Source organism: Oxyura jamaicensis, chromosome 3 (genome assembly GCF_011077185.1).
Source record: "Oxyura jamaicensis isolate SHBP4307 breed ruddy duck chromosome 3, BPBGC_Ojam_1.0, whole genome shotgun sequence".
Taxonomy (NCBI): domain Eukaryota; kingdom Metazoa; phylum Chordata; class Aves; order Anseriformes; family Anatidae; genus Oxyura; species Oxyura jamaicensis.
Window position 1 is genome coordinate 165,645 of NC_048895.1, and position 24,498 is coordinate 190,142.

Consider the following 24,498-nt stretch of genomic DNA (forward strand, 5'->3'; position numbering starts at 1 on the left):
CTCTGGTGGTCTCCCTCGCAGAGAACCCCTGGCTCCCTGAGTCAGCCCACTCACTGTACTGGGTCTTTTTGTGGGGAAGTGTATTCAGTGGTGTGAGCAATGGTGGTAGCATCTGCTGTCATCAGGCAGGGATCAAATCTTCCCATTCCTAGAAAACAGGCAAGAGTGACTACTACTGAAGAACTACAGAGGCCTTCGCGAAGTGATCCAAGCCTTTTCCCATACATTTTTGAGTGCTAACATCAAGGACCAACCATGAAAAGCTGGATGTTTTGAAGGCAAGGCACTCTGGACTGATAAAATGAAAAGTTGGTTGGAGCAGGAAACAAGAATGCTTATGTCTTTTGCTATCATGTAATTGCAGAACTGCTCATAAAATACATAAATAACAAGACTTGAATGCCCCCAAAGGTCAGCTATGGAGTTAGGTTTTTTGTTGTTGTTATTATTTTTTTCTGGGAGAAAATGAAGTTGGAGCAATAGAAACAATAAAATTCTGATATGCTTATATGACCCATTTTGATAATCTCTAAAGACACAGTATCTTTCTTCTGAACAGTAACTTCTTAACAGAAGTATGCCTTTCTTTCACACAATTAAATAAAACTTATTATCACCTTATTTTACTGGTGGTGTTGGGTAACACACTGGTTCATAACTGTTAAAGCATATGAAGAGTTGTTCCATAACACTGAGACAATAACAAATGGAAGAACAACTGAAATGTAAAGATATAGTCAACTGAAAGTAGCCTTCTAGGACCAGGGGGTTGTAAATATTATGTTAAAGTGACATGGGGAGGGTGTTTGCTTTTTAGACATTACATGCCCATGCAAAACCAAACATTCTGAAAACTTGTTAGGAAAACAAATGGTGCTGTAACTTCTGCCACTTGCACCTTTATCACTGACCAGCGTTTAAGCCTACAGATTTTCTGGGGCAGGTAGAGAGCTGTAGAAATCTTGCACCTAGAGAGGCTAACGATGGTAAAAGGAGAGGGACTCCTCCAATCTCTGAAGTTTATAACTAAGCTCGCCACCAGCAAAATTAGGAATTGGGACCACTGTATATGGTGTTTCCTATCACTATCTGTAAATGCAGCTGAGAAACAACATTTCTATTGACCAGTGCAGGAAATAGAGGTTCGGAGAAGTGACATAGCTAGGCCACATGGAGAGTCAGTGGAAGAATTATTACAGGAGCTAGCTTTCTCTAGACCCAGACCAAACCTCTGCTGTAAGCAAGGCCACATGATCAAAATATATATGTAGATGGGATCTAATGAGTGCTCAGTAGGGAAAAAAAAATCATTTCCCACAATCTTCTGGCTTTATCTGTCTCTCTGCACAGCAGGCGTATAGATGGCACCCCAAAATGCAAGCCCGTCCTGGACACTAACTCCTCAGTTCAGGTTTCATCCATCTACAGTGGCCTGAGCTGTCCTTCTGGACCCAGGTTTCCTGGCAGGGCTTCCTTGCTCTGGAGAGGAGAGGTTAAATAACTCATCATGTCTGCATCTCCAGCATCTCAAATCCCCACTTTCACATCCCTGTCTACTTTCCTGGTAACAGCAGGCTCCCTTCCCCTAAATCTCACAGACTGGCTGTGTTCAGATTCAGCCCTAGAGAGCTCAGGAACTTCTAAGGATAGAACATCCTGCCACATGTTGTCATCCTTCAGTCACCTGAATATTTATGCACCAAAGTAGTGGGAATTCCTGGAGACTTATTTTTGATGAAGAAAACCAGGCAGTGTGGTAGGGTGCTGAACTACAAATATCAAGTTAGTTTAGAGCCAGATTCCATTAGAGCTGTCATCACAAATGATTTCTCCTGTCATCTCCCATGCCCCCTCCCGAGGCCCAGTTACAGCTGTGCTGAGTGACACTTACTAGGAGGCAGACCAGCAGGCATCTCTTCTAGATGACGGAGACGTCGCGCTGGCAAGAATGAACCATATTGTCTACACGCAGCAGAGATTTCTTTGCCTGAGATTGACACTGGGGAGGGCTTGCTTCATGTGTCACTTCAGGCACATGGTCTGTGTTTTTCCTGCCGCTGTCTGAGCTGATTCAGGCTAAAACACAGTCTCTGACTCCTAAAATTTCTGCATGCCAGCCTTAGGAAAAGGACAGAGCCCCTTGCAGATGCTGGAAGTGCTGAAGATCTTCTTTACAGCTGACCTGAACCTAACACTCTGCAGCATCTGGAACCTAAGCCAAGCCTTCATTTCTGTCCAAAGCCAAGGCAGTCAAGCCCAGCTCTGCAGCAAGTCAGCTCAAAGCAGGTCTGCCTTGGCTGGGCAGCAGGAGGGAGGTACAGCTCTCTTGTCCCACGGGCAGTGTGGGGCAGAACACAGCTCTCAGGCCACCGTCTAGGAGCACTGCACCTCTCCCTTCCCCTGCATTTTTTAGCAATGCATCTAAACTCTCTTGTGCATTTTCTTCTTTCCAAGTCTGATGCCTGGGAGGTCTCTAAGCTTTAAGTTAAATGCTGTATGAAACTCAGAAAGACCCCGTAGATCGGTATTTCCTTGCAAAAGTCGAGATAAAATATTATTATCCTCCAAGTCATGGGAGAACTGAGCACCATGCCCGAAGCCATAACTGCTGCTCCTTACATGGGCAACGCACACCTTCACAACCCTCTCCCAGCCCCTAATGGTTGGACCTTACCTCCAGGGCACGGTTCCATCCACAGAGGGGGCAGAGCACAGGACAAGCTAGCAGGCTCTGCTGGGCTCACTGCCTGGAAACCTGCACTGCAGCCAGCATTGTCACAGGAGCCTGCAGGATCAGGGTGAGGTGCAGTTTGGGAACTGCTGCTACAGAGAACATGTTTTTTCTATGTTATGCATTGTCTCCATTTTTCAAGAAGCAGTTAGATGCATACATAGGAATTGTTATTTAAGAGGAGACTGCTACTTTTATGAGGGAGTATCAACTAAGTTCACCCACCAGGAGACATAGTTCTGCGAGCGAGAACTATGAAGCTGAGCCAACTCACATAGCCAGTGCTGAGCAACTAAACAAAAAGCATGGGGAACACTCTAAGACAATAGTAAATACACTATCATCACACGTTGGGGCTCTCAAGGAGAGCTGCTGCTAAAGCAGCACACAAGTTCAAGTACAAATTTCTAACACTTACTTCACAAATCTTTTCCAACGAAGGGACGAAGAAATCATCGCAGACAATTGCCAAAGCATAAAACATATACATGGCCTGCAAAAGAGAAAATGTTGAGTTTTGAGACTGTCATGCAAAGAAACTGAACTGCAGTGTCCCAACTTATCTTAGTCTTGTTTTGATATACATTTGTAAAAAAGATTCTCTTGTAAGAAAACTTCATGGGGCCCTCTGGGATTTAACAGAAAGATCATTAAGTATTTATCTAAAAGTTCTATTAAGCTATCAGAAACTGCCAGCACTTTATCACAAAGACATTAAAAAAAAATCTCTGGATATTGCTTAGTTGCCCTTAACTTTTCTCTCTGTTGTGTAGTACAACGCTTTTTTATGATTATATTCTGTGAAAATCTGGATTATTGAGGAGCAGCAGCTTTTGAAATTGTAGTGTTCTGAAAAAGAGGAAAGGAGCTTGTTTTCTGCATGTCATCTGGGACAAACTAGCAGAGTTTTAAAGCCAAGTGTTCTGCACAACAGAGGAAGTGGGAGATAAGAGAGGACAACTGTACCCTTGGATGACCTGTAAGACAGGCCAGCACTAGTCCCTTACAGCACTCCTTGGTGTGAGGCATGCAGCAGCGGCCCACTTTATTTGGCATTCCCATGAGGAACCAGAAACAATCTATCTGCGCATGCTGACAAAAAAACTGTTGCAAGAGATGCTACCTCACCACCATTCCTAGCAGACTATGGTATCAGCAAAGGTTTACTTATTGCTGCATGCACGTAAAAGCACATGTGTGTGAGAGATCCTTAAATTGTGTGCACGTAAACAGAGAGGTGAGGCCCCTCTCGGACCCTCCCGGACATAAGCCTGGAACAGACTACGCAGCAGCAGCCAGATGTGTCTGGAACAAGGAGTATGAAGGACTGTATGTGGCTAGGCAGGAGAAATGGACACCTGAGCTCCTTCTTCATTTCCCTGCTGCAATCTCACCGCCCACTTCTGGTAGAGAAGCAGAACAGGTTTAAATACCCACTCCCCACCAAAAAACAAAACAAAACAAAACAAAAAAACCTTGCTAGAACTTAATTAATTATTACTCTACTGCAAAAAATCAATAATTTCTATGAAAATCTCTGCCAAACAATCTTTTTGAGCTCAAAAATACTTCAAATATACTTGTTCAGCATTAGAGATAGGAATTTCATCACAATGTATGATTTTGACACCATTTTGAAGATTCAGTGCTAGACAGCTAATTAGGTAAAGGAAGCAAATGCCTCACAAACCTTGTGCATCACAGGAAGCATGATCGGAAGCAGCCTGTGATAGTTAAGTGGCCAAGCCCCACTGAAATACAACGGATAGCAGGTGCTCAACTTCAGCCTGGAGTTTTTGATCTGCTGATCATATTAATCTGTGTGGGCCATGCTGTCATATTCCTTTCCCAAATGCACAGCAATGCCTTTCAAGAACACTAATCTGTACACCACCATCCCTCTAAATTGAGTGCACTCTCTATATTTGATATAATCTACAACAGTCACAGAGTGCTTGGCATCATATGGTTGCTTGGGATTCCTGCAATCTGCTATGGCTGTGGTAGCCAAGTTCTCCTGAATAAAGATAGGTAGATAGAAAACAGCCAAAACCAGACAGCATGCCCCCCCGCAAAAACAGGTGACAGTGGAATTTTCTTTTATCCACTCCGTCTTATGCATTTGTAGGATCAGATACAAGATAAAAGGTAAAAAAAAAAAAGGGGGACTGAAATCAGGAAGGAGTGGAAAAACGAATGTGAAGCAACTACTGTCACACTTTCTCTAATCCTTTTGGAGGTGCTGGGGAACACCAAGCTGCCATGCCTACTGAAACCACTGACCAAAGCCTGCTAAGTCGGGAAGACTGCTGTGGGCGACTTCAGCAAGTTTTACACCAGGCTGACGGAACAGATCAGGCTGAACCCATACTGATTTACATGCTTTAGCATTTATTTTTAATTACCTCATTGTTGTCACAATTCTGGTTCTGGCTGGGAGTCTTTCCTAATTTAACTGGCTTGAATGCAATACAGTATGAAGAGTCCAAATCTATGGAGTATCTTGTGAGAAAACAACGTGGTTCACAAGCTAAAATACTGGCAATTGGTAAGTGAACATGTGATGACAATAAACATTACTTCCTTGAAAGTGTTTTTGATTGTTTGTTTTTTAATAAACAAAAATAAAGTTTAGAGTTTGGGCTAGCAGGAACACACCCAAAAAATTAAATTTTATTGCAAGTCAGACTCGTAAAGATACAGCTCAGACAACAGTCCTGGCTACTTAATGTGGAAAGAAGGAAGAGAGCCAGCATCAGGGCAAGTAACTCTGTTCCATATGTCAAATGCGGACAAATGCAAACAGCATGGCCTTAAGCTTTTGCAGCCAATTAGGTGGTTTGAGCTTCCACCCAAGTTCAGCTGTGGCTCTCTTACTGCACCATCCGCTTGCTCCTCTGCTGGCCAGCCTCTCATCTTCATGTGACTACACGGCACTCCCAGCTGGCGCATACAGGCACATCTGCACTCACCTGGGGTGTGGGGTGACGCCCAGCCACAGCCTCCCTGTGCCAGCCAGCACTGGTGGCACCTAGGAGCACTCACCTGAACTGTGTCTGCAATGACACTGGGTGACACAGGGAGGTGAGCACTGCAGTGCCAACTGTACATCAATGAACTCTTTCCCCTACAAGCAAAGGGGCAAACCCCCACAGCTTCCCTAAATCCTAAACACAGCTAGGGCTTCAGTGACCCAGCTGGCTGCGAACCTGGCTGGGCAGAGCCAAAGGAAGAGCTTACATTGCAAAGAAGCTGGAAACAATGTGAATCCAAGGGGTCGCATTGCCTCAGCCTTCAGCAAACACAAGCAAGCTTTGCACGGCTCAGGAAGCCAGCAGGGCAGCACTGCTGAAGTCAGCTCCACCTGCAAGCAGCTACTGGGGACAAAGGCAGGGCCTGAGGGAATGCGGATGGGCTGGGGCAGAGCTGAGGCGAGAGGTGTAATGGCAATGGAGTGAGGTGATGAGGAGGACAAGAAATATGTCTCAGCCCAAGCACTGCTTGGTCTCATTCAACTAAAGTGAAGACATTAAAGTCTTTGAATAGGCAACCTTCTTAAAAGACATTTCTCCTCCCCAAAAGGCCATTAAAAAAATGACAGAAATATAATGACCCTGTACTAAAAGATTATAAATTCCAGATTAAGTATTACATTAGGATTGGTTTTAAAATGATGCTTCAAATAAACAAGCATGGGAGAAAAATTGCAATCTCTACATGAAAGTAGATTAAACACCTTACTCAAAAAACGTGTTTTGCTGCTTAGGACATAGGTGATTATTGCTCCTGTTTGTCCAGTGTCCCTTTGAATTTCCTGCACCAGTCTCCACCCTCGCATTAGACCTTCCTTTACTGAGTGAAAACCAGAAACGTTCCACAGGAACGTCTAAGCACTGCATGAGGCAGCAGCTTCGCTCCGAGATTAGGGGAAGATCAAAAGGAAACAATAATATTTTAGTTGGTATGATATGGAATTATGCTGACCACCTCTTCAATCACAGCCAAATACGTTTTAGGGCACTGTGGTACAGGAACACTGAGGGTTTAGAGGGTAATGAGTTAGCAATGAGGCAGTTCAGCAGATGTTTGGAGAACACTCTCCCAAGCCAGAGAAGCTGCTGTGGACAGACTGAAGGTGCCTGCCAGAAAATTTAGAGAATGGGAGCAAAAGCCTTGGGATGAGCAGCAGTGAAAGCACCTTCCTGACTCCTCCTGGCAGCTGAGCTGTGCCAAGGGACAGAGGATGAAGGACCTGTCCTGCCTCACAGCTCATCCCTTCCACTCCCATCCAAACCCCATATGACTGCAAGCTCTGTCAGACACATGCCAAGTCACCTTCCAGCTGAAGGACCGAACCATGCTAGCCTTGTTATCTAACCCTCCCCAGGCAGCCAGTGCTAGCAGCCATTGCCCACCCCAGCACAATTCCATCTCTGTTCCATCCAATGGGTGCTGAAAAGGCAAGGATGGACTTCCAGCCTGAAGCAGCATTAAATTGAAGAAAGCTGTATATATTTTCCAGACACAGCATCTGATTGGAGGTACCAAGCACGGGTCCCCCATACCTACAAGGCTCAGATACATACCTACCTTTCTACTTAAAAGTTTGTTCTCGACAGTTACAGAATCACAGAATCACAGAATAGTCTAGGTTGGAAGAGACCTCCAAGATCACCGAGTCCAACCTCCTACCTAATGCTAACAAATCTTCCACTAAACCATATCCCTAAGCTCTACATCTAAACGTCTTTTAAAGACCTCCAGGGATGGTGACTCAACCACTTCCCTGGGCAGCCTATTCCAGTGACTAACAACCCGTTCAGTAAAGAAGTTCTTCCTAATATCCAACCTAAACCTCCCCTGGCGCAACTTCAGCCCATTCCAGGCACGTGGGAGAATAGACCAACCCCCACCTCACTACAGCCTCCCTTCAGGCACCTGTAGAGTGCAATAAGGTCACCCCTGAGCCTCCTCTTCTCCAGGTTAAACAGTCCCAGCTCCCTCAGCTGCTCCTCGTAAGCCTTGTTCTCCAGACCCTTCACCAGCTTCGTTGCCCTTCTCTGGACTCGCTCGAGCACCTCCATGTCCTTCTTGTAGCGAGGGGCCCAAAACTGAACGCAGTACTCGAGGTGCGGCCTCACCAGAGCCGAGTACAGGGGGACAATCACTTCCCTGGACCTGCTGGCCACGCTGTTTCTTATGCAAGCCAGGATGCTGCTGGCCTTCTTGGCCGCCTGAGCACATAAAAGATGTTAAAAGATGTCACAACTGAGAGATATTCACCCCTACATCTTTGTTTTGGGAAATCTGCTTTATATCACATTACTTCATGAAATAACCAGGACAGCTTACACAGACTTGGCTTATATAAAGATCTATTCTGTGTTTCACCTTTTTTTTTTTTTTTTTTAGCATCTTGTCTATCATAAAACTAGTATCTGTACATAATTCTTGTTCATATTTTTCCTATATTCTAATGATCAGGCTGAATTTAGGATCAATTTAGCTACAGATCTAGAGGTTACTCTAAAATGGAGTAATACTCATCCTCAGTAAAGGAACCAAGTTTGACAGAAAACGTCACAAGCAGAGCACCACTGTGTTGCTTCTTGTATCTTGTAGCTCAGACTTAAGGTCTTTTGCGTCCCCCAGTACTAGTTGCTTGGATGAGTTGAGCTTTATTGTTTTTTCCATCAACAGGTTCTGCATTTCTCTGGGAAAGAACGAATAGGGCATGGTTCTCCTGAGAAGTTAATTAGTTTAGTTTTGTTTTGTTTTACATGAAATTCGTTTGCCAATCTGACCTGCTTCACCTCCAAAATGACAACCTGTCATAAATGATGCACATGCCACCTTGCACCATAGTGCTTCACTGGAACCACTGCAACCAAGCACAGAGCTTTCCTTAATTCTGACTACATACAAAACCACCTAGAAGTCTACTAATGAACAGAAATTAAAAAAAAAAAAAAAAAAAAAAAAAAAACTACAACCAAACAAGAAATCCACACAGTCCAAGCTCACTTGTAGCAGCAGGCTGTGGCACCAGGATGTGATCCGCAGCAAGCTGTGTGTAACTATCGCTTTGTATTGCATGTCATCAGTAAAATAAGTATGTTTAGGGCACCACAAAATCAGCAGCAGCAGAAGACATCTCTGTGCCAAAGAAACACAACCTGTCCGATCTCTGACTCAGCAACAAGGAAAGACAGGACAGGTACAGAGCGACCTGAATTTTCTGAGCTGCTCACAGCCATTGGCAGGAGCCCTGTTTGTGTAGGCCGTTCCCAGAGCTGTTCCCCTGACAAACCTCTGCAGGTGCGGGCAGGAAGAATCCCTGCAGCCACCCATGCCTGGGCTCTGGCAGTAGCTCACCTGCTGCTGCACACCAACATGCATACCCACGCAGGCACACGCAGACGGCTCATGTTCTGGCACTGCAGAGCACTGGGAAAAGGGGAAGTCATGCTGCACCATGCACAAGACTGCGATGAAATGGGGATCAGCATGTTCTGGGAACAGTCTGCAGCTGGGAGGAAAGGTAGTGCTCATCCCTCCGGGCTCTTCCAGGGGAACCCGCAGTGACACCCAAACCCTGCTTCTGCTGCCAGCACTCACCTTACAAGTGCCTGGGTGACACCATCTCCCGCCCCCGGCTCTGGAGGTACCGGGTGCCTATCACTGAGTGTCCACATGAGCATCAGCATGAATCCACCAGAACAAATCAAAAAAGGTAAAATGCTATGAGAACATCTAGAAACCTACATCCCTATGGGGACAGTGTTAAGATTTCAAAATGGAGCTCTCAAGTACCAGGATGCTCCCAGATTGCAGGCTTTATGTTTAATCATTTAGTAATGAATAGCACCGGACTCTAAAAAACCAGACCCTGGTTCCCTCCCATTTGAACATCCCAAATGAGTGATTTAGTGGGGATGTTGTTGTTTGTGATAACATGCCCTCTTCTCAGAGAAGACACGACAATCATTAATAGCAGTGAAGCAATCATTTGATGAGCTCTGAAGAACTACCTAGGAGGAAATTAAACATTATAGCTCCAAACCAGCAATACGTTTTCAGTGGCCCGCTTTCCTCTTGAACTGAAGTGGTTTACGTTTCTACTGACTAAAACTACCACTAAATTGCTCCTGCCCAGTTGCTCTTAGGTTTTTTAAGTGTTTTGTGAGTTACTGTCATCTTTGTGAAGCATCAGATCATGTTAAGTGATTCTTCACAGCCTCACTGCAGGATGTGCTGAGGTGTAAGACTTCCTGTTTTCACTGTCATTAAACAATATGGGGAATATGCCTTGGGAATCCCCTGAAAGGCTATTTAATGCATCCCCCCAAATTCCCAGTTCATACAATTTGACCCCTGGTTCTCTGTTTTTTTGATAAACAAGTTTTACCTTGATGTTTTTTAGAAAGTAACATAAAAATGTTGGCAAAAGGGGATTGGGAGAAAGAGAATAAGGTTTTATTAAAATAAATAAAAACAGTTTAATGGAGTCCCTTTGATTTTACAGCCGGGTCTCCTCAAACCTGCAGAGACAGTTGGCTCTGTCTGTATCTTTTCCTAAAAAGTGCAGTTCTGTGCATGCTCTAATTTGATCAGACATTTGGTAGCTGAATTGCTGGAGGGTAAAATCAGAATTAGAGATCGATCACCCTAGTACAATGACAACCCCTTTCAATCAAGATTAAAGAGGCAGATTGCTAAAAGTTGACAGTTGTCTTTTTTCAAAGTATCAGTGCTCTCTTTGATGATAGGTTACAGATACTCCACAGTAAGAGGAGACAAAGCATTTCTGCTCTTTTTGCTTCCTACTGCATCCAACAGGCTAGATCAGGGCCAAAGACAGCAAAGTTTGTCCTGGGAATTCACAAGTTCATGGCTCAGGGCAGAAAGACACCAGGAAACTTCTCAGCTGATGCCCACGGTCATGGGCTGTATGCCTTCTAACAGCCTCAGCAGCTGAGGGCTTGCCTGGAGCCACATGGTTGCGGAGCATGCCCAGCTGAACGCAGACTTGTCCATGGTGGGGTTCTGGACAGGACAGCCCATAGGCAGTCCTGCTAGCTGGGCAGGGATCATCTGTTCCACCCACCACATTATTCAGAGCCAATAAAGCTGCTGAGGGGAACCAGAATGTACCGAGGGACTGAAGCATCTGCTTGCTAGAGGGGAAGTGACTGGACATGCTTCTGTTGGGACAATAGATGCTTACATCTATTATTTAGTTTAGTTTAGTATTTAGTTCTTACTAAAAACAAATTTTTCTTTTTATTCTGAAGCAGGTAATTCACCTTTGATTTTCAGCCCTCAAAAATTTGCTTTGTTATATGTTAAAGTATGTTCAGCTTGTTCAGAGTTGACAAGAAGACTGTAGAAAAATAAACTATCTTGAGAGCAATTATGAAGCCCAAATCATAATTTGAAATTGACTGGAAAAAAGCCCAATCCACAGTTTATGTAGTCAACTGTATGAGAATACTGTGTGATTTCACTGTTACTAATACTGAAAAAATACAGTCCAGGTCTTGCCTCTTTTAAAAAGCCTGGAAAAACACATGTTGAGGTACAGATTCCACTTAGATTAAGAATGACTTTAGCAACTCTTATTTTTAATGGTCTCATTATAAACTTATTCCTGTAACTCCAGAGATATTTTTTTTTTTAAATTGTGTTGAAATCTAAGAAACAAGTTTACAAGGCAACAGCATGCTGTTATAATCATCATATTGTGCTTAGAGTGGCTACACATGAGTCTGCCAGCTGTTTTTCATATATAGAGATGAATTTAACTATAAGCACTTAAGCCTTTTCTTAAAAACTCTCATAACAGTTTTCTGTATTACCCACAGTAGAGTTACAAGGGGACAAACTGCATACCAGTATTTTCCAAGACCTCATGATGTGTTTTACACATTTGCCATACAGATTAAGAGCAGATAATACAGCTTCTTGTATTAACAATCAAGAGTGACCTTTCCATGTCAAAACACAAAAACTGTGTGAGGTTACGAGCACTGCATGAGAAACAAATAATCAGCATCCAGTATACAAACAAATAAAACCCATCGGCCAAGATGTACGTTACATGCGTGTCAAATTCCACACAAGGCATTGCGCAATGTGCTGACTTTGACAGTAAAACTGACAAACGTTCTGAAATTAGGAAACAGCAGGCCAAGACTGCCTGGGACACGTGGACGTTTCTCCATGGCTGTTCACTGAGAACAACTTAATACCAGGAGCACTGTTCCCCATGCCATTTAAACACAACCCCAAGCTCTGCACCAGGCCCTTGGAGAAGGGCACCACTCTGGCAGTTGGCGCCAGGAGGGCACAGAGCCTGCACAACACGGGAGTCTGATCCCGGTGGCACTGGGCTTTTCAAACTGCCCATGCAATGTGGCTGCGGTGGTTTAGCAGCTGGTGGTCCTGCAGCTTGCAGCTGAATCGGGGCACGCAGTGGGGTAGGGGAGGACCTGCAGAGTAGACCACAGACAGGCAGGTGAAACCCAACCTGTGGCCTTTACCCCACACCTACTGCAGGGCAGCTGAAGATCCACTGAAGATGTCTTTCTCTCCACTAAACGCAGAGTAGCTCTGGGTGACTAGCTGCAGCAAGGCACGACTCAGAGATGGTTTATCTGGATTTTTTGGGAGTATTCTTGTGGGTGCTAAAAAATCCAGTTCAGGCCCAGGGTTTGCTTTCCAAAACACCCAAAAGTTAACTGCTCCTGTAGAACCTTGGAAGCCTTTAGCTTGCCAAAGTCAATCGTGATGTTACTCAACAATTTATTGTAGCCGATTAGCCAAAATAAGATCATAACAGAGTACTCACATTACATGATGCAATACAATCTAATGTATCTTTAAAGAGAAACCATGAATCCCTGCACATAGTTAATGGTGACTGCTCACTTAAGTTGACTAAAAATTATAAGATGCTTTTAAATATTCATTACACGCAGGTATTTTCTTTGCTGCTTAAGAATGTCTTTTCCCCCTTGAGGAGTACCAAGTTGGCAGCTCTTTGTAAATTTAGGAGACATTAAAGAAAAGAATTGTCTTCATCTACCTAACAAAAGTTGAAAAAATGATCTGAAGGGAAGGTGCTTCCTTCTGTGAGATTACTGCAGCTGCTTGTATGGACTTGTAACAGTGTCTTGTGAACTAACACACCATGGTTACATCCAAGTAAATTTATTTCCAGTATCTCAGATTTTGACCTTGCCCATACACCCCATTTACAATGACTTGCTTGGAGCAGAGATCACACAACTCCAAGCCCAAAACTGCACACCTTTTTGACTAGTAAGATTTTAAAAGCAGCATTTATTAAAATCTTGCTGGCATATTTCTGAACTTTGAAGCCCAACGTTTTCTAGAATTCCCAGACGAATCCAGGACCACTGTGCAGTTAGCAAATGTGAAGTAACGATCACTTCTTTGATGTATCCAAGAAGAAAAAACTCACCTCAACAACTTAACTATTTGGGGTAGTTCTGCAGGTTCAAACTACAGACTGACTAGAGTATTTTTCCAACTATATTACAATATTACTCAAGCTCCATGTATACATTTCTTCTACAGGCACCATCCCTGTCAGGAAAAATGATAAGTTTTGCAGTGTCCTTCCAGGCCCATCAAACCATGCTGGCATCTCAGTCTCGCTCACTGAGATGGCATCTACCTTGCTGCTGGGAGAATCCTTGGCCCTTTGGGTCTTAAACTGAAAAAAAAAAAAAAAAAAAAAAAAAAAAACCACCACCTTACTGGCTCTCAGATATTTTGAGAGTTTTTTTTGTTTGTTTTTTTTGGCCTGTTCTTTAACTTAGCATGTCTCTAAGCTCTGCATTTGGCCAAGTATAATAAAGACAAGTGAAAGGGTCAAAAATCAGCGAGACAACAGTGCAGTGGGGCACACTTGTTTGATGCCACAATCTGGACAGTTCCTGCAAAAGCCAGCAGCCAGGACTTGATAACATCACCAAACTGTCCCAGCATGTCCCATGAGCCAGATAATGTTCTCCTTTGTCCCACCAACCTGGGAGCATCCCCTTGCACAGCAGCGGCTGGCAGAGGAGTTGGCAGTGTGGGGCTGCACTGCTCCACTGGCAGCACTGCACAGATGCCCAATAGCTTCGGCAAAGCCCTTTGCATGAGTTCATTCAGCTGAGAGCATGCATTCAGGGGCTGCAGTTGGTTGGCCGTTTAGGAGTTAGTGAAAAAACTAAGAAGAGAGCATTAACACTATACTCAGATGAGTCACTAAAACTCACTCTCAACCATGACTGAGAACAGAAGGGGAGTATCTTTGTACAAGAGCAGAAAACCCTGTGGGTAGGGAGCGATATCAGCTGTCAGCAAACATACCAAATCCAGTCCAAACTGATAGGAAAAGAAATGCAGTCACAAAACTTACACAAAGGACGTGCAGGATGACAGCTCCATGCCTCCTGTCCTCGTTTGTAAAGATGTCATTGGGGAATTCATGGAGAGCTGCAAAAAGGGAAAAAAAAAAGCCCAGATGCTTTATCAAGTACTCAAAACTGCCACACGTACTGTTAAGAAACATAATGAAAAAAACACTAGAGTCCTTCCGTGGGGCAAAGGCTCAGCAATCATGCCTATGGGGCCTTATGCACAGGCTCTTTGTTCTGCCTTGGTGTTCGCTTAGCATAACTTGTCCTCTGTCAGTATTATGCCTTGCTCCAAGTGTTCGTGTGTAATTTGCTTCCGTGGCAACTGCAAAAGACACCTTGCAGAAAGCAGATAAACCCCAAGAACACATTACCATGCTCTTTTGGAAAAGTTCAAGGGGAAACAGTATATTCTAGAGCAAGCGCTAACAGGTCACTCTCAGAAAGCATTTCTAGCTTATGGCTTTGCACCTGAAAATGGATGGGTGAAAGCAGAGGGCAGGTGCTAGAAATATTTCAAATAAACCTCCTTTACTGACCAAGAAGTCTGTTACTAACACACCATTGACCTATACCCATACTGAGGCAAGACACAGCATGCCTCCAAACACCAGGACTCTGCCTCTGGGTACTCGGCTGCCACTTTTACCAGGATGACAACGCATACACACAGAGAGACACCAGGAAATCATTAGCTAGGAAACAGGGGCTGGGTCTCAGATCCCTCATGAAATAAGCGAAGGGAGATGCAATTACCACTGCGGGAAAGCAGCGCCTGTCTCATCTGAATGCATACTGGCTTGATACCTTCCCCCCTCATTTGCACACAGAAAATGCTTATTTTGAAGACGCCGCCAGCAGCTGCCATGATTCGGTGTCATGCTCTTGCAGAAGGCGCTTCCCCTGTGCATGTGATGGGGGGCATGACATCATCACATGCGTGCCCCTTGGCATCCTGAGGTGCTGGGGCGGCCAGGGACAGGCAGCTGCTTCACCTGAGCCACAGCCCAACCACGGTCTGCAGGGGCTGCCCTGTGCTCTCTGCACATTGAGGCTCCATTCCCTCGGCCAGCAGCGTTCCTCCCTCCTTCCAGCTATTCTAGTTGATACAACGCAGGCACTGCTTTTTTTCACCTCGAGTGAAACCTCTCCTGCCACTTAAGCCTGTAACTTGTTGCTCCAGACACTGAAAACTCAGAGGGCGGTTCATTTTGCTCCTCTACAGCCTTGCTTCCGTGCTGCAGGAGTTACGCCTTCCCTCCGGCTTCTCTCCTTGTGAATTCCCAGCACCGAGTTCTCCAACGTTATTGCGCAGCTAACATTTACCAATCCTTGAAAATACTTGACGTTCTCCACAAGGGCAGCAGCTTCCTTCAAGTGCTGCCCCCAACAGCAGACACATTAGTCTGCTGGGACCTTGCAACAACCCACCTTTCAGCTGTTCTGGGTGGTTTCCCTGCACAGCTATCTCTGATTGCCCTCGCTAACCAAATAACAATGTCGAGATGCTGGAATTTCCTCTACAGTAAGTGTTCTGATGATAACCTGCTGTATTAGATAATTAGCTAGGATCTGAAAGGGGATGCAGCGCAAGACAGCGGTGGATAGACTTTGCCATTTACAGAGGAAAAAATGTTTTACTTTACCTGCTTCTTAGCTCATTTGTGCATTTCAGATCAAAACAAATCATTTCTCTGCCTTCAAATTTCACTCTGCCTCCTCACAGAGGTCCTCAACATGAACCTTTGATGTATGGCACCAGTGGTGCATGGGTTTTGACAAAGGCACATCAAATATTTTGAAAAACAGCAAGTGTGCAAAAGCCTTTGGAGTTTTAAGGAAGGCTTAGCATTACCATGATGCCCCATGAGCTGTAACCCTACAAACATGGATGGAGAAAGGCAGGCCAAAGTCCTCCTGAAGACCACAGTTCATCAGAGCAACACATATCTGAAAGATTGGAAATGATTTTTCTGTGAAACTGCTGTTCTCTGTGCCGTAACTGCCAAGAGTTCCCATTTTTTCTGCATACTCTCACCATGCTCAACCAGAGATGGTCAATTAGTTTGTGTAAAATTGCCAAGCCGCAGGTCCTGGCCTCAGCTGCAGACCCCCACAAACAGAGCCATGGCAAGGCAACAGCTATTTTCCACAGAAGTCCAAGGACAGTATTCAAGGACTCCCCTGGCATGGCCTCTACACATTCCCAACAGCAGTTGTTTCCTTGCAGCAAACTCAAAGGCAAAGTCATTATTGTTCTGAATGAAGGATGAAAGTGTTTACTCTGCAGTAATGCTGTACGATTCAGGCATACTCCATGGTCTAATTAGCTTCAGAAACAGCATCTGTTAGTAGAAGCGAACCATGAAGATACTTCATGCAGAAACATAATTATTTCAAATAATATGATAGAGTGAGAGAAAAAAACACCACCATCTATATCAGATGCTGTTTCACTCAGGATAAGTGGATCTTGTTTCTGACCTCAAGAGTCTCACCATGAATTTAGGCTAAGTTTCTTGGAAAAAAGAGGTTTACCTTGCTTCTCTGTGACCATGTTATCAGCACCCAAGGTCTCTGTTTCAATACAACTACACTGCCAGACTGTGGCCTTACCAGTTGATGTGATCTTCAGAGTTTCTTTATATACTTCTCACCACTAAGTTTAAGACTTTCAATTCTCAAAATATATATATATATTTTTTGAAATCATCTTCCTGTGACTATGATATATCCCCAGTGTTCTACAACACCTTGCAGTCATCAGCTGCCCTCAGGTGGCCAAGCTCACACAAAGGAAATAAGAAGGCAGTCTACATGGTCAGAAGGTGATGTGCTAAAAGTGTCAACTCCAATTCCTTCCATGTTTTGAAACTTCAAGGTGGCATGTGGGAATGTGGCCATGGGGGTCAACAAGCCCCATGGTTGGTGATAGCATCAGACTCTTAACGATGAGGCCATCAGGAATGTAAAGAGTTTAGAGGGAACAAATTGGGGTGATTCAGGAGATGCCTTGCCGTCTGGGGTTGCCTGTTCTCCCGCCGTTGGGGCATGGGGGTTGCTGGGTGTTTGCGGTTGCCAGGCAAAGTTGTTGACCAGTGGATAGTTAGTGGGAAAGTACTGCTGTGGGGGAATGGTATAAGAAGGGAGCCTGTCCTCAATATGTGGAGGCAACAGATATATAATGAAGTTATGTCATCAATAAAGAAGTAGCAGTTACTGATCCTAAAAGAACCCTGGTGTCTGTGTGGTTATTATGCCACAAATGGCGCCCGAACAGGGACCACTTGAAGAACAGGGACCACTTGAAGAACAGGGACATGAAGAAAATAAACAGGAACATGAAGAAACAGGGACAGGCTAACAGGACAGGGACAAAACCAAAAAAAGGAATGCATAGGGACAGGCTAGCAAAACAGGGACCAGGACAGGAACAAGGACATTGATCATCTCATGAAGATAGGATCGGCCAAACTCAGCAAACCGCTCAAAGCTCATACTTAAAGTCGCTGGAAATTGGCGCACTGGAGCTCGTATAGAAAGTCACTGGAAATTAGCACATCGCTGGAAATTGGCTGGAAAAAGGGCTGGTATAAAAAGTCGCTGGAAATTGGTGCACTGGAGCTGGAAAGAGGCTTGTGTGGGAATAGAAATGTTGTTTTTGCAGAGTTACATTTGTTTAGAGGAAAGGAATGTGGTATTGAGATATGCTTGCAGTGATAAGAAAGCTTAGCAGGCAACCTTGTAAAATGCAGACAACCAGACTCCTTAGAGCAGTTAGGTGAAAATCATGGTGTCAAGTCAAGTCAGATAAGTGAAGAAACATTACCACTTCAAGCAGTAAAAAAGTCAAAAGAAATTTGAAATTTAACAGGCCTGCAACCGAAGGCCATGCATTGTCTGTGAAGCATCGAATAGATTGTGAACCTGGATTACCCACTCAGTGGGGAAACAGGGGAGGGTCCTGTCATCAAAAAGTATATAAACTGTGTTTTGGAACGAGTAGGCGCGCTCTCCTGCCCGCCATTGCAATCATGAATAAATTACTACTTCACTGAGAATCTTGCCTGAGCATAAATTATTGGCTACAGAGTGTTTCTCACACATGTATAGAAAGTCACTGGAAATAGGCGCACTGGAGCTGGAAAGAAGCTCAAGCTGAGAGAAGCGGACCCGCACACACAACTGCCTCTCTCTGGCTGAAGGTAAGCAGTTGTGCACTATGGGGAATCATATGTCTTTAGACACATAGACTGTCCTGGTAACCTTATAGCTTGTGAGATGTGTTCATCTGATTTGTGTCAATGTAGAGCAATGCTAGGGCCACGTGATAAAATGTGACTTTCTGTCTTATACATCCTTGTATAACCACAAGACTAAGGAAATAGAGATGGTTAATGTATGTATATAGTTATTGTGTTTGGTGATCAATGCATATATATGGTTCTTATATTCAGTGGTTAATGTATGTATATAGTTCTTGTGTTCTGCAATGGTCACCTGAAAGGAACAGCCTGGACCAGTGCTGTTGCTAGGCAGAAGACTGTGGCGGGGAGCATGCATGGGGTCTGGGGTCGAGAAGATTTGAGAAGATTCCAGAAGATGAAGAAGCTCGAAGGAGGACATGCCCACTAATGAATATGCATTAGTAGAGGGGATATAAGCCAGGAATGGGAACTGTGTGGTGTACGTCTTGGTGGAGCGGAGACTCCCGATGCACCCAACGCTGTTTGCTTGCCTTTATTCCTCTAATAAATTGCTAACTTTAATTGTAATCCTATTTGAGACTCAATCATTTATCACACAGCTTATTCCCTTTGTTAACAATCAAGACAGTTTATGATCCTGAAACATGGGACCAAATTGAGTTCAAGGTGTGGTACTCTGCTCCTAAAAACTACAAAATTGTGGCGGGATTGCTCGGCACCTGGCAAGCAATCTCTGAGGCCTTAAAGATCCATGTGGGACCACAATCACAAACCTGTGGTTTGCCAGACAGTGAGAGAGCTGCTGTTCCATCGGCCCCTCTGCTGCTACTGCCATCACAGGCCTTTGCTGTTATATCCCCTGGTGACCTGAACGTTCCTTTTGATCCAGACCCTATCAGCCCTGAAAAGAAGCCGGATCTGTTTCCCTTCGATCCAGGAGGAATACGACACATAGGGCCCGAAGGCCGAGCTGCTTAACAACTTAAAGCGAGACATATTGTTCCCCTGACTAGCCATGGAACTCTCCAGTGTTTGTAATCAAGAAAAGGAATGGAAAATGGAGACTGCTACATGATTTGAGAAAAATTAATGAAGTCATGAAAGATATGGAAGCACTTCAACCAGGATTGCCATCTCCAACTATGCTCCCTCAGTAAAGGACATTAATAGTAATAGACTTAAAGGATTGTTTTTAAACACTTGCCAGAATTTGGAAAACTTTACTATGTTTATGTTTTAATTGATAACTTTTCTGATTGTATTTTTGCATTTGTTAAATTAGGAGTTCCAAAAATGATTAAAACAGATAATGGGCCAGGATATGGGGCCCATGTAACCCACTTTTTTTTTTCAACAGTGGGGTATTCAACATCTTACGGGTATACCTCATTCTCCCCATGGGTCAAGCAATTGTTGAACAGGCCCATGGTACCCTAAAAGCTATGCTTCTGAAAAAAAGGGGAGGGAGTACGGGTGTGACCCCCAGGAAAAGATAAAGTATGCTATGTTCTTAATTTTTTAAATCAATGGACAGAGGAAGGTCCTTGCACCTGTCCATGCAGGAGAAAAGGCGACAGACACATCTAGGAGACAGATCTGGGAGAAACTCAGTTAAAGAAAGGGCATAAGTCATGGTAAAAAAATTAAATCACCAATCATTGGGAAGGGCCCTACACTGTAATAACTTGGGGCTGAGGTTGTGCTTGTATTTTAACAGAAGCCGGTCCTAGATGAGTGTCAGCATGATGGGTCCATCTGCCCGTCTCATCATCTGCCTTAACATGATCACGGCACCCTCCTCTGCCGTTTGGACTCCAGCTCAAACAAAAAACAACGTATGGGAAGGTCCCGCTGGCATATGCAGGACCCACAAACAAGGACTCCAGGAGTTGGAGGGGCAGCCAGAGCCCCCCCCAGCTGGGCAGCACTCAGTGCCTGCCCCTCCCAGGGATGTGGTTACAAAGCTTGTTAAAGATAGAATTACTATGCCTGGTAGTTTTTCTCTGTGTTTGTGTTAATCGTGCTTTCTTAATTTGTGTTAATCGTGCTTTTTTATGTTAATAAAGAAGGGGGAGATGTGGGAATGTGGCCATGGGGGTCAGAGTGGCACACTTTGCAAACAAGTAGGACACGTTATAAAATGGAGGTATTCACTCACTGAGGATGCTATGACAGGTAACGACGTAGGACAGGCCCAGAAGAAGATACTCCCTTGCCTGTCAGCAATATTACCCACAGTAATCTAAATGTGAAATCCAGCTGCTGTAAACCCTGTCTTGAGCAATCAGCAAGGGTATGCACAGGTAGAAGAACTGAACCATACATGCTCTGGTGCTTGTACTTCTCCCTAAGCATCTCCTGCCACTCCTAGAAATGGGGTGCTAGAATAGGTGGCTGTCACACCTGTTTCCTAGTTTAGGCAGTTTTCTAAATGACCAGGGGAGAAGAAAAGGACATTCTGGAGATTGCTGAAATATGTGATTAGAAATTAGAGAGCGACTGATTAAGAATAAATATGTAGTGTGAAATGTGTTAATTTGATTCATGTCAGTATGGAACAATGCTAGGGCCGCATGATGAAATATAACCTTCTATTTAAGAAAAACAGAGTGATTAGTATACATAGTTCTTGTATCATGCAAAGGAAGGGTCCAGCAATTTGTGTAAATAGAGGGTTTGAAGGGCGAACATTGAGACTCGAGTCTGGGAGATAAGAGGACCAAGGAGTTTTTTTTGGAAACTGCAGACTTTTGCTTGGGACGCTGCCCAAGCCTCTGATGTCTGGCAAAGAGATCCACCAAATAAGGAAAAAGGGGGAGTTGAAGGATGACTGAAAGACAAAGCCTGGGAGGAAGACTACGAGCCTTCAGCACAAGAAACCCCCAGAAAGACCACCAGAGATTGATACACATGCACCCAGAGAGGGTTCAGATTCCGGAAACTAATTATAATAACCCTGCCTTTTCTAGGAATAGTGATAAATATGTATTAGCCTAGTAGCATAAAAATCAGCCAGCTGATGTAATAGGTGTGCGTCTTGGTGGAGCAGAGACTCCCGGCGCACCCAGTGCTGTTTGCTCGCCTCTATTCGCTTAATAAATTACAAACTTTGATTAAAATTCTATTTGGGACTCAATCATTTATCACTGTAGACAACACTCATTGCTTAATATGTGCTACATTTGCGATGTACTGTGCCTGTGCTGCACTTAGGCCTCCAGATGAGCCTCTGGGACCCCAAGGACCAGATCAAACCAACCTTATGGTTCGGACTGTGACCAAGGGCTCAGGGAGAAGGAAGACTGTTTATAAAAGGGCTTAGAGATAAGGAGGACTGTTTATAAAAGAGTAAGATAAAGAATGTCAAACATGCAAGGCCTTGAAATGTGCTACATTTGCGATGTACTGTGCCTGTGCTGCACTTAGGCCTCCAGATGAGCCCCTTGGACCCCGAAGAACTGGACCAAACCAACCTTATGGCCCAGATTGTGACCAAGGGCTCAGAGAGCATGCACAGGGAGGCGAGGTGAAAAATGCAACTCTGATGAAGACGTCTTACTTCATCCCGACAACAACCCTGACAACCACCAGAGAGTACTACGCAAGCGCAGAAAGACTGATAATTAGCATATGAAGCAGGACTAGGCAGAGCTTGGAAATGAATATGCATAGGTGTGTTGCAAAACTTAATGCATATGTAATATTTTAGGGGATAAAAGAGAATGCAAGTGAGCGAATTGCGCAAACAACTTTGGTGGGACTACCCCCGTGCTGCCCAGCGGTGAATAAACATACCTACTTTACAATCTTACTGATTGTGAAGTCAGTTTTTTGTGAGTCATTGCAGGGAGAGGTGATGAAGGTAGAGCTATGACCTCTTGGTTGCTCAAGTATTCATGCTTCTGCTCCCTTCCTCCTTACTGCAGAGAAAAATACCAGCTCCAAACTAACAAACTTACATCTAAAGGAGGTTTGTAGTTCACCTGGTATTATCACCAGGATTAAATCCCACACAGTCATAAAGCCTTGGAAATGACACACTAACAAGCATCCAGGAAAGCTGATGGCCTGCTATGCCCATCCAGAAAATGGCTCGGCAATTTAGTTTGTTCAATCTATCTTCACTATGAGCAATACATTTTTGTTAGATTAGCAGGTCTCTTTCCAAAGTCAAGTAATTGGTATTACAGTCGAAAAGAGCATACAATACAGTTGGATAACCTTTTGCAAATATGGTGTTGCAAGTCACTTGAAGACAAATTACTTTCATTTACTCAAATGCTTTATTACAGTTCTGGATGTTCACTGAATTATAAAACACTTAAAGACAGTCTGCCAATTAGTCTGCACAAATGGCTTTTGGTAATAAACTGAAAACCGAGTGTGAGGAGGATGTTCTGGCATTCCAAGTGCTTCTTGGTAATTCCAGATTTGAATCGCTAGATAAACACTGAAATAATAGTTTTCTTCTAATGGTCAGTTCCACACACTCAGCCTTAAGTCGGAAAAATCAAGCTGCTTTTTTTTTCCCTGGCTTTCACAACATTATCATTAATAAAGCTTCAGCAATTGGAATTTAATTAGCAATTCCATAAATGATTAAACAGCAAAATAACCGAGCTAACTCTCACAGCTCTGCTGTCTGTGAAGCAATAACTGAGCAAAAGGTAGTTACATCAATTTTATTACAAATGCAATAAGCAAGGATGCTATCCAGGCACTGAATCCAAGGAAAATGTTCTTGTTTGCATAAGCAGTCTTTTGACCAAAGACTCAATTTACTACTTTTCCCTGTATCCTTAAAGCAGTGGTAAATGTAAGGGGTCCTAACCAGCTGGTGGAGGTTACAGGTGAAGTACAGAGGGTTACTTCAACCTGCTGACAACAGAGAAGCATCCGAACACCCTCTAACCCATAGCAAACGCCATCCCAGATGCAGCCAAGACCACGAAAACACAACAGTAGCACCAGGTGGGAGGACTGAGCCCAGGGGGTCCCCAGGAGCCTGACTTAGAAATGCTGGGCCAAGGGCTGGCTCTGACTTGCCCTCCGTGCTGGGACACCCCCTCACCTTGCCATGGTGCTGGTGATGTCCCACCACACAGTAGGACTCCTTGGCCAAGGCTTTAACTCTGTTCGGAAACAGAGCTAGTGCGGCCGGGATGCCCTTCAGCCTCCAGCCCCAGCACATGTACTGTGCCAGCTGCACACAAAGCTGTCAAAAACATGCTCAGGATGTGATGTGCAACCTGAGGCAAATGTTCACACAGGTATCAGCACAAAGGCAAGAGTTTAAAAAACAAAGTAAAACCATGGAAAATGCAAGACAATGAAGTTAAAAGAGCAGGAAAGGAGTCACATTTCCTCTGCACAATATTATTATGTGAAAACCAACTATTTTCATTACAGTTTTGTTTAGGAAACGTTCCTGATTGTTCACCAGCCCTAAGACATTGCAGAGGTACGCTTTTAGCCCTGTGCAGAACAGTTTGCTAACACACACACATATGCTTCCCTCTCTCTCCTGCAGCTGCCAAGGAAAATTTAGCATGGCAATTCTTAACAGACATGATGAAAACCCTATCCCTTCATTAAGAGTCTGTGCTTGTCCAAGGCAGACTGAAGTGCACCTAAGGTAAAAGCATGTAGAAAAAACAGTGTAAAAATAGAATAGGCTGTGTTGTAAAGAAATGCACCTCCTCATCTGAGAAAATCCCTTGTGACTGCCACTGCATTCTCTAAGACACCGTCTGAACACAAATGCTTTTAGTGGCTTAGACTTGGACGCATGCAATTATAAAATAATGTATGTAAATTTGAAATCTGCTGCATTTTTATGAGATGCGTCAGGTGCAGATGAGTACAGATAAGAGGGGAGCTCTGCGAAACACGGGAGCTCCTTTCTGAGAAGAAATAAAGGATGTTGCTGGTACACCACTCCAACAACAGCTGCCCTATTTAGCTAGTATAGAAGCTCATAGTTAGTTATTTTGCTTAACAGTGCACTCAGCTTTTGTACAGAAAATAGGGGCAGATTTTGCCAAGCTTATTTTGATTGCACTGGAAAAAAAGCAGCTCTGTCAATGAACGTAAACTCAAAGAACTAAAAATTTCTGCCTAATTGATC

At 44.1% G+C, this 24,498-nt stretch overlaps 1 protein-coding gene across 3 annotated transcripts in view; it reads right to left on the reverse strand.

The window, feature by feature from the left end:
* Window positions 1–24,498, reverse strand: part of LOC118164978 (sodium/potassium/calcium exchanger 3-like) — a 284,302-nt gene that overhangs the window by 149,279 nt on the left and 110,525 nt on the right. For all 3 annotated transcript variants that reach the window (XM_035322825.1, XM_035322824.1, XM_035322832.1), the window contains exons 3-4: window positions 14,166–14,242; window positions 3,150–3,224 (exon numbers count right to left, since the gene is read on the reverse strand). In XM_035322825.1, coding sequence (XP_035178716.1) covers window positions 3,150–3,224; window positions 14,166–14,242 — 152 coding nt within the window. The remainder of the gene's footprint in view (window positions 1–3,149; window positions 3,225–14,165; window positions 14,243–24,498) is intronic.